General features: G+C 35.8%; 1 protein-coding gene across 13 annotated transcripts in view; it reads right to left on the bottom strand.

The window, feature by feature from the left end:
- LOC117405667 (dystrophin-like) overlaps positions 1–16,513 on the bottom strand; it is a 689,570-nt gene that overhangs the window by 218,818 nt on the left and 454,239 nt on the right. For all 13 annotated transcript variants that reach the window (XM_034008883.3, XM_059030144.1, XM_059030147.1 and 10 more), the window contains 2 exons: positions 10,314–10,478; positions 2,492–2,593 (listed from right to left, as the gene is read on the bottom strand). In XM_034008883.3, coding sequence (XP_033864774.3) covers positions 2,492–2,593; positions 10,314–10,478 — 267 coding nt within the window. The remainder of the gene's footprint in view (positions 1–2,491; positions 2,594–10,313; positions 10,479–16,513) is intronic.

The following is a 16,513-nucleotide window of genomic DNA, read 5'->3' as shown; positions in this document are numbered from 1 at the left end:
ATACAATCTGAATGTATTTCATGAACTGTCACTCAGTACCAGAAGGAACACTCCGTAAACACACTGTTCCTGATTATCTGTGGCTTGTGTAACCAAATGTGTGATATTAAAACTGTAGCACCTCAGAGTTACGAACACCTTGGGAATGGAGGTTTGTCGTAAGTCTGAAATGTCAGTAACTCTGAAAATGAATTTTCAATGGTTTTATTAAAAGTGTACACTTGCTATCTGCACCCTCAATCTGAATAATAACACAAGAATACAGCACAGTAATGCAATACTAATATTGTTATGGTTCCAAAGTCTGTAAAACAGAACTATAAATGGAAAAAAGGCTACATTTGAGTCACAATGGCAACTCAAATTTAGCCTTTTTCCATTTATAGTTCTGATTTATAGTCGAGATTTAAATGTCCAGGAAAACCTGGGTTAACATAGTGCTTGTTTTTATTTTATTTTAAACAAAATGCATTCATGTAGCTTGCTCAGTCATTCAGCCTCATTTGGTTTAAAAAAAAATAAAATAAGTGCTTTGCTTAAAACTAAAATGTTCCTATTAAAATTGCCCATTCTTGTTGTGTAATCTGCCTCACCTTTGTCTGGATATATCTGCTGGTACAGGAATTTTGCCTTCATGACTAGCACGGCGGTTATATGAGTGCCTATCTGGATGCATTGCACACATGGTTGAGTGAGTGCATACTTATAGCTAAATGTGCAGTGTTCGGCTGACCGGTCAGTTCATAAGTTTGGTGTTCGTAACTCTGAGGTTTCACTGTACCAAGGCCTCTGGACCCCTTATTCAGTGAAGTATTATTCTATCCATTGTTACTCTGGCAAGGAACCTCACAGCAAATACATTATCTGCACTACTGCATGTACTCTGTAGGACACACACTGGTATAAAGGATGTGCACAGAAACAGTAACGTTATCTGGTAATATGGTGCTCCAGTGAAACTCACACACAAAAAAAGATACCTAAAAAAAAGTGACATTTCTGAAATGAAGACCATGAACGTTAAACATTGCTGTTGTATATTCAAACAAATACAATTGTCAAAAGCACTTTAAGCAGCTTTGTTCTTGCAACAAGCTTGACTAGTCTTTGTGTTGAAGTAATTAAGATGTTTCTCACTTCAGTCAGCTACTATGGGGGCAGTCAAGTACTACCTCTTATTCAATTCCCTTGAAATAGAACACTAGTTAATTGAAACAAAGCTTAAAATCTAGACTAACCAGAGAAAACTCTGCACAGCCGCAAGGTGCAAATGGAATGGGCCTAACCGTGAGTGATTGAAAGTGAAAATATGACTAATGATGCTGTCATTTTGCAGCTCTTATCTGAGGAAATGGTAGCTGGCAGATTGTAATTGACCTCTTGTCTTCATGTCCACAGCAATTACATTATGCAAAAACTAGGGACCAAATGCCGATTTACCAAAATGGATTTCATTAAATCAGAAATAATAAACTGATGAAGCAGACACTCTGATGCGGGGGGTGGGGGTGGGGGTGGGTTGACTTGGCAGAGGAGTTCATTTATTCAGGTCTAACGATGTCAAATTGACTAAATAATCTGAAATGCAGTCAAATCATCTATCGCTTGACATTTATCAAAAAGTGAACAGTAATAATGATGGGCAAGTATATTAGACACTGCAGTTACATTTTCAGAAAAAAACTCAAACAAACAAACAAAATGTTTCTGTCCATGGTTGTTTGGCGGTTGTTTGCAGACATGCTAACGCTCTTCAGAGCACTTAAAGTGATCGGAACAAAAGCGTTTAACCATTTAACATGATGGAAACAAAAAGGCATGGTCTCAACTGTGTGCTGCAAACACAACTGCATAGCTTTTCTTATTGTTGAAATGTTTGTCTGCTCGATGGTTTGAAATACTATTCTTCTTTTAGGAGAGCACTTTGCATCCTAATCACAGACACTTAATAATATACTTTCTCATAATCAATGCCTGCTAGAAAACTTAAGTTATAAATAATTATTATTTTCAAAGTTTAATTGAGATTATTATACTTGTTTCCCTACTTTGACAATTTACGGTGGGCTACAAATATGCTGATTTACACATTAACAATTGCTTTCAATAAATGCATGAACACTGGTGCACATCATCGACTTCCATGCGAAATGTTACCAGCACCAGTGGTCTGTGCAAAGCGTTTGATGAGCCGCATTAGCTAATGAGCCATAAACCGTACTCTAATGTAATAAGGTTCACAGCCATATACAAACAATTGTGCTGTTGGCATATGGTGTTGCTTCATGCATTCTGTAGTGTTCATCCCGATTGGAAGACAGGTGCACAGATCATACCGCCCAATGATAATGTTGAGTCTAAGCAATGCATATGAAGTTGGTATTTGATTAATTCTGATTGATGCGGAAGGCAGAGATGTGCAAGAGCTCTGTGGTCTGGGTTAATGCAGCCACCGGTAATGCATTTTATTTTATTTTTGAAAATGCATTACCTTTATTGGCTGGGTGATTGGTTTTTCCTTGTATAACTGATGAGCCTTCGATAAGATTGCTTCCACATCTGCTTGTTTGGCTTGAGCTTCGTCCTCAGTTTCCTGAAAAACAATAATAATAATAATAATAATAGTAATAATAATAATAACAGTATAAGGATTCAAATCAAAGGTTTCTGGTGCCATAACTCGAGAAACCCGAGAATTACAGCCTTATATGTACAGTTTTGGTGTATATTAGTTGTTACAGTATAATATGATCTAAACTGCCTAGCATCCCATGGAGGGCATGTGGCTGAGGTAACTTCTTACTAAATGTATGTTGCTTCTTAAGAGTACTTGTGTTATTCTACTCTTCCACAAATTTCTCCCGGTCTTCTGCAGATAAAACAAGTTTGTTTTTTAAACACGAGGTTAGCAGTTTTATCATAATCTTATTATGCACAGGTCTCATGCCACCACCTAATCTTAATAATAATAATAATAATAATAATAATAATAATAATAATAATAATAATAATAATAATAATAATCAATACTGAGCTCAGAGATGATCTCTTAGTAAAGCGGTGTGGTGCACACATGACATACACTCATTGCTCTTATTGTATTACTTGTATTGTAACACTTGAAATGTATTTGCTTATGATTGTAAGTCGCCCTGGATAAGGGCGTCTGCTAAGAAATAAATAATAATAAATAATAATACACTCAAAGTTGTTACCAGATGACAGTGAGGAAAGGACTGCAAGGAAAAGATGCCCCATTTAGGGCATTATTCCCACACTGAAACTGTATTACAATTAGTAACTGCCTTGTTTGTTTTTTTTGCTGCATTATAACAAGTAGCTGCCATCACCAGGTCATTGTTGTAAATGAAATTCTGCAGCTGAGTTTTAATGGTCAATTTATAAACTGGCATTAAAAAGAGTGAAGAAAGAGACACCTATCCAATGGGTGAAAATAACATGTCCTGTTGCCCAAATGCAGGACTGTATATTAGTAACACAGATTGGGGAATGTAGTGGGCCTAAATACAGCAGCCATTGCCTGTTTCCCATTAACTATGTACATTTAAGATGTTTGGACCTGAAGGGAGAGGGTATTAATGCATCAACCATATCTTATAAATGTGGTTAAATGAATTGGGTATTGGTGGGGTACCATTTTAAGGGAAACTCTATGTAGAAAAGTCTACACTACATTAGAAAGCTATGGTTAATACAGGGTAGCATCTCACAAGAAGCACTGAAGCTCTGAAAAGGGCAAGTGGAAGACCTATGGAAGTGGCAGTTCATGCATCAAAAATGTGAGAAGCCAGCAGTACTACTGCTATGACCAAATGTTTTGCATCACTCTATAGAATACATTTTGCTTCATAAAGTTGAATGAAACCTGCTCAATAATGTTACATTAACATACTGAATTACATATCGCTGTAGTTTTCCATATACTTAACGAAAACCGACAAAAACTGAAAAATGTGATATTTCAAAATCTAACATGAAATACTACACTACTATTATGGCTTCTAGTAGACTTTTGCTACATCATTTTGTAGTTTCTTTGATTACATAATGTTAAACAAAAGATCTAAATTATGTTCATATAGTTTATTTTTTTAAAATTATGTCTCAATTTTAAAATTCTAGGTGAAAAAATTTGCACAACTTTTGGCCATAGCTGTAGGTTTTTGCTGTTGGTTGGCATAGAGTTGTGTCTTGATAACTTCAAAACTAATTCAATTTAAGACCACTCAAGACAATTCTTTTTCTAAAATAACTGTGTCTCAAGTATTATACTGTAGCTGAAGGAAACAAGAATCAAAAGAAAATGTGCATCTAATACACCCATTTTGTGCTGATTAGCTAACAATTTATTGCTTAAAGTAATTTTGTCCAGGTAAAACAGAAAAAATAAATAATAATAATATTACAAAGTATATATAAATAAATAATAATCCTAATTAAGTCCAATTAGTAGTTTGCAAAGATGTTAATAATTAATCCAAGCCAGCCCTTATATTTCTTAATCTATTTTTCAATAAATACGGCAAGGTTGTTTGATGGTGTTTCTATGTATACTGGTTTCAATTCATACACTGTGCTTGGATTTAAGAAAGCTATTTTATTTAAAGCATTAAGACAAGCTTATAGCAATAACCATTTAGAAAGCAAACTGTATACAACATAATTTCACCTGCATGCCTCACTGGTCTTAGTCATATCTTCAGTACAAATGTTCTGCTTGGAAGAGTTTCTGACACCACATGGTGTGCCCGCTGCCATTTTAAAGAGTTTTAGACACACTAAAGCCAATGAAAAGTAGCTCACTTTAGAAAACTTATAAAAGTGTACCATAGTAAAATCATGGCAAACTGCAATACATCAATAAATGATTGTGAAAGCATGGTAAAACAGCAGTAAGCACTGTAAAGACCAGAGAGGTATGGTAAAGCATACTCAAACGTGTGTCAAACTATGGTAACTGCATAGTATAACCATAGTAAAATCATTGAAAAAGGGAAACACTGCTGTGCAAGTTTACTGTGGTAAACCTTAATAAGGGAAGTATTGTATGGCAACTACCAGGGGCAAGGATTTAAGTGTAGCTTTTTGGAGGGAAACTGACCATACACTGTTTGCCAGCTGCTGTGTGATTATTTTCTACACAATGTAACTATGTATACAAAATATTACACTATTGTGTAGAAAATATTACACAATGCAATATTTTCTACACAATGTAACTAAAGCATCGTTCCTAAGCACACCAGTCAAAAATGTTGCCAAATGAAGCAGACCTAACTTTCTCACTGAGCAGGATCCAAGTCAAATGATACCTACTGTACCTGCCTTAGATGAAGCGGAAAGAATACACTTTATGCATGGAAATGTTCGTTTTCAGTTCTGGAGGAGAGAATGAATACTACCATGCCAGTTTTTAAAACTGGCTGTGATGTTTTAGAGTAGCTGTTCACTGGCAATTGACTTTTTAGTGGAGCTAACTCAAAAAAACTACATCCATCTCATTGGTTTGTTGACTCCAGAGGGTTACATGATTCTATCTATAGGGGAGACACACTGGAGATGAAGCTTGGTTTATAACCTTTTCTACTTTACAAATCAGTAATAAATCATAAGAACATAGCTTATGTTATATGCTATTGATATTTAATGTACCTTAGGCGTACTTGCTTTGACAAAACATATAGTTTTAACATAGGCAGTTACCATATGACTTTAATAATGTACTGTATTTATTAATTTGCCAGTTGTTTAGATCTATTTTTCTTTTTAATTTCTTTACAGTTAGCCAGGGGGACAAAACATAATGGAGTGAGACTAATTTGATTGTTAGTCTCACCTTTAACACCTGTGTGAGAAACCCTGTAATGGAAAGGAAAAAAAAAAAAAAACACAAGGTGAGACTAATAATCTAGAATTGGAAACCAAATACCATGAATGGTACGTGGGTGAGAAAAGTATTACATTTTGTACCAGGGCTTGAAATTCATTTTTTAGTGCTGGGGGGATTTCCCCCCTATGCTGCAGCCAATGGGGGGGGGGGGGGGGGGTTGATTCCAAAATTTTAGGGGGGAATGGCAAAAAAAGCAGTGTGGAGTAGTGGTTAGGCCTCTGGACTCTTGACCGGAGGGTTGTGGGTTCAATCCCTGGTAGAGGACACTGCTGTTGTACCCTTGAGCAAGGTACTTTACCTAGATTGCTCCACTAAAAACCCAACTGTATAAATGGGTAATTGTATGTAAAAAATAATGTGATATCTTGTAACAATTGTAAGTCGCCCTGGATAAGGGCGCCTGCTAATAAATAAATAATAATAATAAGAGGGCTCACTAAATTCAATATTTTGTGTATATTTATGTCAAGGGGTTTAGCTAATGCACAGTTTTCCAATATTTATTTTCATTAAAAAAAAAAAAGATTTCTGCTATCATTCTAGGTAATGAAGCTATTGTCTTACTTTCAGGTAGTATGCAGCACTTTTTTTCACCTCAGTAATGTCTTTGGGGTCAAATGCCATTAGGAGAAGTAGCTTGTTGGTTTATGATAGTACAGTATAGAGTGTTGAATGGGGGAGAAAATTCCACGGACTTTTCAAAGTGGAAGTACCATATACCAGACTAGGGCGTCAAACTGGCTTTCTTTAACTTAGTATAGTGTCAGATATGCTCCTTCCAAAACTTTACATGTGAGACCTACATAGCAAATGGAAGTTACAGGTACGATTTCTTGATTTAGTTATAACCCCTTTAAAATGGTAACTTGACTGAACAAAACAGAACATACATTTATATTTGAAAGCATACATAAGATAACACTCAGAATGATCTTTTCTGCTGTAAATCAAATATAACATATTTAAAACGCTGTCTATCAGCTTGTATGTGACTCTGTCTGTCTGTTACCCAAATTTCCTGGACAATGCGATTTAGTTTGGCCTGGAGCATGCTCCATATTTCATGAAGGGAAATAAAACACAGTGCTTGTGAAGGCAGTATGTCCTCTTCATATCATGACACAATGCTAATGCAAGATTCATAACCTTTTGGCAGCCCAACCCCAGGGGTTCACTTTTGCTTTACCCGGCTCAGAGGTTGTGGAATTGGTGTACTGCAGTACAGATGCACAGGATACAATGAATAAAGTTTGCTAAGAAAATATGTAAGAGATAACTTTAGAACTGCACACAACCAACAGTGGATTTTGAGTTTTTAAAAGAAAACAAGATGTGTTCAATAATAGAGTATTTTTGAAAGTTTGAGTTACTTATTTTTAAGTACAGTTCGGTATCAGTTTCATTCATTGGAGGCAAGTCTGAGCTATATGATGTGAGCTTTAGACTTGAACACATTCTTTACTGTGTCGATCCCTTTGGAATCCATATAGAATGAATTGGGGCAATCAATTACTCTGTGGTAAAATGCTATAGGTATGCAGCGTAGATATAACACTGTAGAAACATGATGGAGACGAGTAACACAGGCCAAGAGGACGACCCACAGAAGCTGAATCAAAGAGTAGTGCTATTAAGGAGAAATGTTCAAACCTACTTCTGCAATAATACTGTGTACCAGAATCTTTCCTTTTTTACTGCCTCTTCACTACAGCAAGAAGGTTAAGCAGTATGCCACATTCCAACAAAATAGACCACACACAAATGAAGGTTACTCATATAGATAATAAAACTGGAAGGAGAAATGTAATAATAATATGTTTGTAACACGCATTCATTGCACCGACTGCAAATCCAAAATCAGAGCTGTTAGTATTATGAGAAAAGCAATGACCATGACCTACATCAATATCTAGCACATCCCCAGATTCTAAAGCTGGAGCTGAAGAATGTCCAAACCATCATCACCATTGGATAAGCAGTGGGTCTTGATTGACTAATTGATGGTCAATCAAGCTCCACCCTCATGGTATATAAAGGGAGAGGAATCCTTCGGGCTCAGTGAAGGAACATGCTCAGAGTGATCGGAGGGAAAAGGTCAGCTGACACACTGTGATAGCCAAAGCGTGGGGGTTTGATTTATATTTCAGTTTGTTTGAAGCTTTTATTTTGGCCCCTGCAGCGTGTTTATTTGTTTTTGTTTATGGTGTTTGTAAATAAATGTGCGCCTAAGCACTTTAACTGCAGCTTTCTGTTTCTGAGTCTCCCTCCTGCCAGCAACCAGCCTTGCCAGTGACGCTGTCCTGTCACAGTGCATACATAATAGGACTGTCACACAAGAGGCAATTCCTCACTAAATTTACAAGTGGCAAGTGCTGCAAATGTATTTTTTTCCAATTTTTTATTTCCCTGCAAAGATAGTAATCATATCCTCTTCACTCACTGTTCTTGCTGGTTATTAATAGAAGCAGAAATTAATTTTCTTTGCTTAACTGTTCATTGCTTAATCAGAAATTCAATCAATGATTTTTCAATCAGCAGGGCATCTAATTCCTGGGGATGATAAAATTAATAATAAAGGAAGTCTCTGCATTTCAGACTGCTGCCTATTATTGGACTGGATGAAAAAAAAAAAAAAAAAAATATATATATATATATATATATATATATATATATATATATATATATATATATAACAATAACAGAAGACCTTGACAAGTAACTCACAGGCCAGTGAAGTATAGTCTTCATGAGAATCACTGAATACCTGCCTTTTTATTGTAATACATTTATTCTAAACCTTTATTTTGTTGATCCCCCTGCACCAAGCAAGGCTAAGAAATACATTTAATTTCCTAAGGGGACCGGGGTGATTGAATGATAAACATCATTAGAATGGTGAATGTACTGTAAGCTAGTAAGCACAGATAAATTAAATCCTAAAACGATTTCCCCCCATAGAATAAAGGACGTAGTTATACCAACAGGTATGTACAATGTTATACAAAGTAGTATATTAACCCTATAGAAAACAGTTGCTAGTTTGTTGACTGTACAACAGGTAAACAGGTGTGTTTCCTAGAGTTCAACATTAACTCATGCCTAACTCTCAAGATAACCAGTTTACCCAATCCCTTTTTTGGTCTTGCATGCCAGGAATTATGTATTTTCTGACCTTGTCTATGATCCTGTGACCTGACATGCAGTTTTATACATGAATAAACTGACACAGATATGATCAACTATAACTTGAAACACATGAATCAGCTCATAGTTATCACTTGACAGTAATGTATCCACATTGAGCTTGTATTTGGTGCGATTTCTCTTTCCATAGCAACAGCTTTTAAAAGCTACAGGGTAAAAGGAGAAAGGAAACATTTGTTCAACAAATAATTACATATGATTACATGGGGAAATTATCAGATTTTTTGACAGAGATGTACTGACCTTTTGCTACAAGGACAGGATAAGACTTAAGGCGATTACCTTTTCACCTTTGCTGAACTAGGTATCAAGCAATCACGTCTGCTCTTATGAGCTGCAATCAACGAATACTTGATCTGCTTATCTTGTAAACCCAAAATAATGCACTTTACAGTTTGCTACAAGCGAGTCTACCACAGCAGTAATAGCATTGCAATGCTGGGCAATCACATGCAATATTGCATTAAAACAGCTAAAAGATGATTTGGTAAAAGATGATTTGGTGCTCAGCCATTGAATAAATTGAACATGTTCAAGAATACGCAGTGGGATATCATAGAAAACCAATATTCTTTTTGAGTTCAGGATCAAGGATGACCTCACTTCATCTTTCAATCAAGCATAAACTGAACAAGATGAATCTATTTGGATCGTCCTCTCACATAACCCGTTCACCTTCACTGTGAATGAGAAATGACTCTCTGAATATAATTTCAGATTGATTACCAAAAAGATGTGTCTGCTAGGCTCTTTTTTCATCAATATACCTTGTGTAGGCCCTTGTAACAATAATGTAAACATATGTGAATGTGTAGCCTTACTGTAATAAGAACATTATGTTTGTTTTACATCTTTGGGGAGTTTTAACAATAACAGTTAATTACAGGTAATTAGCAATTTATTAGGCGCCATAATTTGATTCATTTGAAGCAATAAAGTACAAGTAATAAGAATTTAGCAGGTACTAATTACTCACAGCATTTAATTAGGCATTTCAGTGTTTAGCAGAATTTAAACAAATATCTACATGCATCAGGCTGGATCCGCACGACAGTTGTTATTGGATTGCATTGGAAACGTTTATTGCCACCCAAGAGTGTACTTCGCACTCATGTTGCCTTAAAGCCGTTTCAAATGCTATAAATGTTCATCAACGAGAAACCTATTGATATTTCAAAGCTGGTATCTTTGCCATTACCTTTGTATCGAAGGCCCCTGGTATTCCAACTTGTCTGTAAAGTTCTAGCTGGTCTTTTGTGGTCGAAGCCCAGAGTGCCAGCTGATGTAGCTGTTGTTGGAATTGTGTAACACCTCTCAGCAGATATTCAATTTCTTTTTGTTTTTCAGGCAGGTCTCTGGACACCTGTTGGTAGAAAAAGTTAAATAAATAATTACTTTGAGAAGGTTTCTTGACTGTTCTCAATACAGGACCAGACAGCTATAAAACCTGCTTGCAGGAATTTAGTCTCTGGGTCATGGTTACGTTTTTGAGATATGTGTGATGTTGGTGCTATAGATTTGGCCACTGGTCCTGCATCCAGCTAGATGAGTTTCCTTAGGGTTTAAATAAGCTAGGGAGAAGGGACTGATACGAGACGCAAGCCCACACGAATCTAAGCCTAGGACAGGCTCAACATTCTCACATCTGAATGTAGGCATGGAACATCTGTGTAATTTGTCTACAGTGAACAGACATGGCATCGAGCTGATAGATTACAGCTATTCACACCACAAAACTGCAGGGGAAACTTCTGAGCCAAGTGTTAGTTATTGATGAGTATTTGTTTAGAAAATAAGGTGCAATAATTATTGACAAGAGAAGTTTAACAAGATGTACCTTCATCTAAAACACATGCCTAATGGAATATATACATTTACTTTAAAATATTCCATAAATAACTCAAGGAGAATTTTCTATTTACTGAAATGGATATGTCTGTATACATGTGAAAGACACAGAATGTAATAATACTAACAGTAAGTCAAACACATATGTTCCAATTGTATTCTACAAACAAAGAAAGGCTTGAAATAAAAATTAAAAAACATGTATGCTAGGAGGAGGGGGTGTGTCTTATTTGCTGCATTTCCAAAAAAAATAGAATATCTTATGTTATATTAAAAAAAAAACATGTATTGTAATGCATGGGTCACACTGACCCACGTGGCGGTTCTAGGTAGAACTGTTTATAATTTTTGTGATTCTGGCTATCAGCCGCCGTCTGGATATTTAATTTGTATATTTAGCAATAGTCAAAAATGGACACACAAACGATTTACAATGGAAGAGTAATTAACATTTTAAATCCAAAATGGGCCAAATTGACCCGCATGGCGGTTCTAGTGTTAAACTAACATTTCTTACAAGGAGACAGTGGGGCTGATGCTAGGATAGGTGCAGTGCAAACAAATGCTAATTGCCTAGCAGCCAGGCAATTATTTTGCTTAAGAGCAATGCAAATTACTCAACACGCACAAATAATGAGCCGCAATCATGATAATGAGGGTCGCAATGAGCGCCGCCTGTCCATTGGGATATCTAGCGGCACTTACAGCCCAGAGGTAAGGTGAGTTGAGGCGCTGTATGAGATTTGTGGAGCACAAAAATCAAACCAAACAAAAAAATATGTCAGAAGGGCAGCAAAATCCTCTTGGCACACAGAAAAGAAAAGAAACGTTTTCTGAGGAGGAGCTGAGAGTCTTATGGCTGAGGTCACAGCACAGGCATGCAGCAGGAACAGGAGAAGGGCTGCCATCCTCATCACAGCTGACACCGCTGGAGAGGCAAGCAGAGAGGACAATCCATCCCAAACAAAGTGACCCTGGGTTTGAGTATGCAGGATCTTCTCTGTCTTGCCCTTCTCCTCCAAAGTCTTTCCTGCCTGTCCTCAACAAGAGCCAAGCGTCGCTGCATAAGGAAGTGTACCACAGAAGCCATCCTGAGGCCAATGACAGGTGTCTGAAGGTGTGTGGTTTTATACAGCTCTTAATTACTCGCTTTTACAATGGTTTGCACCTTGCAATAGGAGGTGCAAAGTTTTTACAGGGTCAGCAATTGCCCAAATGCAAAATCCTATCTCATTATAATGTTTGCGCCCATTTAGTATTGCAGATCACCGCTCCAGTAGGGATTGCTAAGTGTGCATAAAAGCAAATGTGTTTATTGTAGTTCTGAAGTTCTCCTAGGGGGCTGTGCATGTCAGGTCATCATGTAAATCTCTGCAAATTTAATTTTCACAGCACTAAGGAATTGTCCTTGAGCCTTGAGCACTGAGGTGATTCTGAAAGGATTTTGTTAACTCATAAACACAATCACGGAAGCCACCACAGCGAATACAGCTTACAATCACCCTAATATCACCAATGTATTCTAAGGAGGTGTTCCTAAAAGTCTGCATTCAAATATCCTTTGTAGGGCAATTTAACAATGCTTCTGTACCACATTTTCAGTGTCAAATTCACTACACAAACAAGCCCACTACCCTATACAGTTTTAAAAATACTGTTTACATATTTAGGAAGGTTTTCATATGTGCATTTATATATGCTTGTTGCTTAAACTACCTTTAGAGAATGTAAACAAACTTGAAAGTCAACTAGTTTCTGAAAAAAAGGGGATTGAACTTGTACGGTGTCCATATTAAGACATCGTCATTTCTCATGTCTCAGCATCAGTTATCAGGAATTTCTTTGTCATGGATCATTTAGTTTGGCGATCAGTCGTCATTTCGCAATCATTTTTTCTGTCATTCGAGTCACGGAAAACCTCTGGTCAATGAAATTCTCTGTCAACCATCAGACAGCATTTTTTCTGGGACTTAATGTAACAGCCAATCACGTTTCTAAGTTTGCATATCCTATGATTTCATTGGCTACTGCGAATGTCAATCAACTGAAAACAAAAACTTTTCTACATAATTGTTGTGGGGATTAGTTATTAGCTGTGGGTTGTATTTAATGTATTTATTTGTTTGCTACGAGCCTAATAAATTTGAACATATACAAATACCCGAGCTTAAACCTCTTTCAGGCGATAAGGCGTTAATTTCACAGTTCACTTGCAAATGAAAATGCACAAAAGCAACTAAAGATCACAGATTTAAAACAAAAAATACATCACAGTATCTAAAACAGTTTGATGATTAACTGTTTTACTTTAAGTAGCCGATCTTGTCCGCCTTGTTTTTGCTGCATTTTCATCATGTGAAACTGGAGGAAGTGTTGTGTAATGCACAATAATTTGGCATGTGAGAAAAAAAAAACACAGGCTTTGACGGATAAACAAATATCCGTGTGTGTGTGTGTGTGTGTGTGTGTGTGTGTGTGTGTAATGGGAATTGATTTGTTTCTTAATAAAAGGACAGTAAAAAGCGACACGTGTATCTGAGTGTCGTATTTCTGAGTGCTGACTGTAGTTCACCCCTAGTCTCTGTCGCTTTGGATAAAAGCGTCTGCTAAATGACTAATTTATAATAATAATAATAATAATAATAATAATAATAATAATAATAATAATAGGTTTATAATAAATAAATATATACAGTCAAAAATGTTTCTTATGGAATGTTTTTTTTTAATTATTATTATTTGTGTAACGTTGTTTGTTTATTTTTTTCCCCGTGCATTTTTTTTTATAAAAACAGATTTGATGGCCAAATGAGGGAGGCTGCATGCAGTACTTTAACACAACCTAAAAAGTTAATGGAAACCCAGTTTAAGAAAGCTGTACGATATCAGTTTTCTCCAAGGCTAAATTGGAAGTCAGAAAGAAACATTTAAAAATACCCGTATTTTAATATTAATTAGGTTATTTGCATTTGGAACAATAATTTATCTGGCTAAAACCACATGGAAACACACATAACCCAAATGTACTACTAAAACTGAGTGAGAAAAAGGTGAGACTTATTTTTTCTTTTTCCATGGAAATGTCCCCAATGCTAAGACATCCTTTAAAATACTGACTTGTTCATTAAAGTTATTTCATTTATCAGTATTTGATTTACCACAGCTGTAAATTCACACATTTGTAAGACACAAAACAAATTTAAATAAGAGTTTCATTGTAATTAGAGAAAAAAAAATAATCTTGTTATAAGTGTTTCTTTCATTTTTCTAGTTTTCGTACAGTAAGCTAATGTGTGGCAGTTTTAAAGTAATTTGTAACTGTTTTTATTTTAAAAAGTGACAGTATCACAAGCCACAACTTTGTTAATGTTCTCATTATAAAATCTTTGATTAACTATGGCAGCTGCATTTAACAACTATATGCAAATGACTATGTAAAGCATAATTGCTACATTTATTTTAATAAGCATTGATTGACATCAAGGCCAACATCAGTCAACTCCCCACCCCCTCCTCATGAACAATCATCACACCCTTGACACCATCTCAATGTCATTTCATCATTAGTCCAACCCCCTCATTCACAAAACAAATACAATAACAGTTCAACCGTACGCCTTCACTGTGGTTAACTTTGGTTAAATGCAAGGAAAATAGCTCTCTTTCCCTTTGCAAGTATATGGTCTTTTTTAATGAAACAAAAATGTTGATGGCAATGAGGAATTGTGACTTGTCACATACTAATTCAATGTTTCAGTAAGTGGCTATATCTACTAAAGTGGAAGAATATGCATAATTGATGAAAATGGGTTTTCCTAAATTAGGTTTTAAGTACTGTACCACAATTCGCTGTTACACATTGCCAGGGTTTCCATGGAAAATTAAAAATAAGTCTCACAGTTTTCTCATGCTATTTTGGTAGTACCGTTCAGGTAATTTGGGTTTAATGGGAGCGTATATATTTAAATGTTTCTGTCTTCGTTCCAATTTGGCCTTGGGCGACTACAGATATTGTGCAGTTTTCTTAAACTGGGTTTCCATAAAGTTTGTAGGTTGTGTTTAAGAACGCAAGCACAGCTTGCCTCATTTGGCCACCGAAAAAATATATAATAGCAAGAGAAAGAAATTAAAAACTCAGACACAGCATTAGAAATACAACCCCCCCCCTTCCCCCCCCAAAAAAAAAACTAATACCAGCATCATAGGAAAGTGCTGTGTACTATCCATGTATTATTTGCTAAACATTTTTCGACTGCATATATATTTGTCATAAACCTATTATACACATACACATATACATTGTGTACAAGTTTTCCTATAGAACCATAGCTTCAGCAATTCTGATCCTTATGGTCGTCTACGAACAGAGCTAAAATCCAGCACTTTAGGTTAATGGTGTAAAAATTATCCAGTCAAAATGTTTAGTACAGTACATTGTAAAAATACTGGAATCTACAAAAGGCTACCCTACTCACCCACATTTACCACTACATACTACTCTTATAATAATAATAATAATAATAATAATAATAATAATAATAATAATAATAATAATAATAATACCTGAATCTGAATTCATGACTAGATGCTACTTAAAGCAAGTGTACAATGAATTGCATCTCATTGCAAAGGGACAGAAAAGTCTAGACTTAAAGCAATCACCCATCCGATGACTAAACAGGAAGATAACAAAAGTGTAAAGTATGAAAAAAAAAAACCTTCATATTGTATTATTTTTTTCTATTTAGTAAAAAAAAAGAAAAACTTGCCAGGGCTACTTCCAGCAGATCTCGTTTGTTAACAAAGAATTGCTTGCTACAGCCTTTAGTTAGATAGTAGAAAATTGCGCAGGGTTATGCCACAAACAGGCTCTCCACTGGTGAAGTCTCCTGAACACAAGGTACAGATTTCTGACTTGTTTCCATGCAAAAAAACCTAAAAGTCTGGTAAATTGGCACAGCTTTTTAGCGTGAGAAGGCGATTCACTCAACTTTTTAAGCCATACAATAGTCTGGCCGCACCCTTCCTGTAGCGTGAGGTATGTTTATGGTATGTGCGTGCTACGTCACATTCTCATGACAATGGAGAGAGAATTTGGAGCTGCATGGAAACCCGGCCATCGGACTCCTAAAAAACACCAGAATTACAAGATTGCCATTTAATTTCTGTTTTAAGGACTAATCTTTTCTGTAAAACCGTATTTGTTAAAAGCACTCTGACCTACTTAATTACGACTCTGATGCCCAGTCATAATTAAAAGCACTTAAGGTGTGGTTTGGGTCTGCAGGTTGACAAAGGGATTTTTGTTTTCTAACAATTTCAATTCACACAGACAAATACAGTCCAACACAAACAGTTGTCTATGTAAAAATGTAAGATAGCTTTTGATGTGATTTTTAATAGCTGTAAAATTATGGAATAGTGATATTATTATTATTATTATTATTATTATTATTATTATTATTATTATTATTATTATTATTATTATTATATTGCAGTAATATATGATAGCTGTACTGTGAAGCGGCTTTGAACAAGTGTTTTGACTCC

The sequence above is a fragment of the Acipenser ruthenus genome, chromosome 9 (assembly GCF_902713425.1).
Source record: "Acipenser ruthenus chromosome 9, fAciRut3.2 maternal haplotype, whole genome shotgun sequence".
Lineage (NCBI taxonomy): Eukaryota > Metazoa > Chordata > Actinopteri > Acipenseriformes > Acipenseridae > Acipenser > Acipenser ruthenus.
This window is presented reverse-complemented; position numbering and strand designations above follow the sequence as displayed.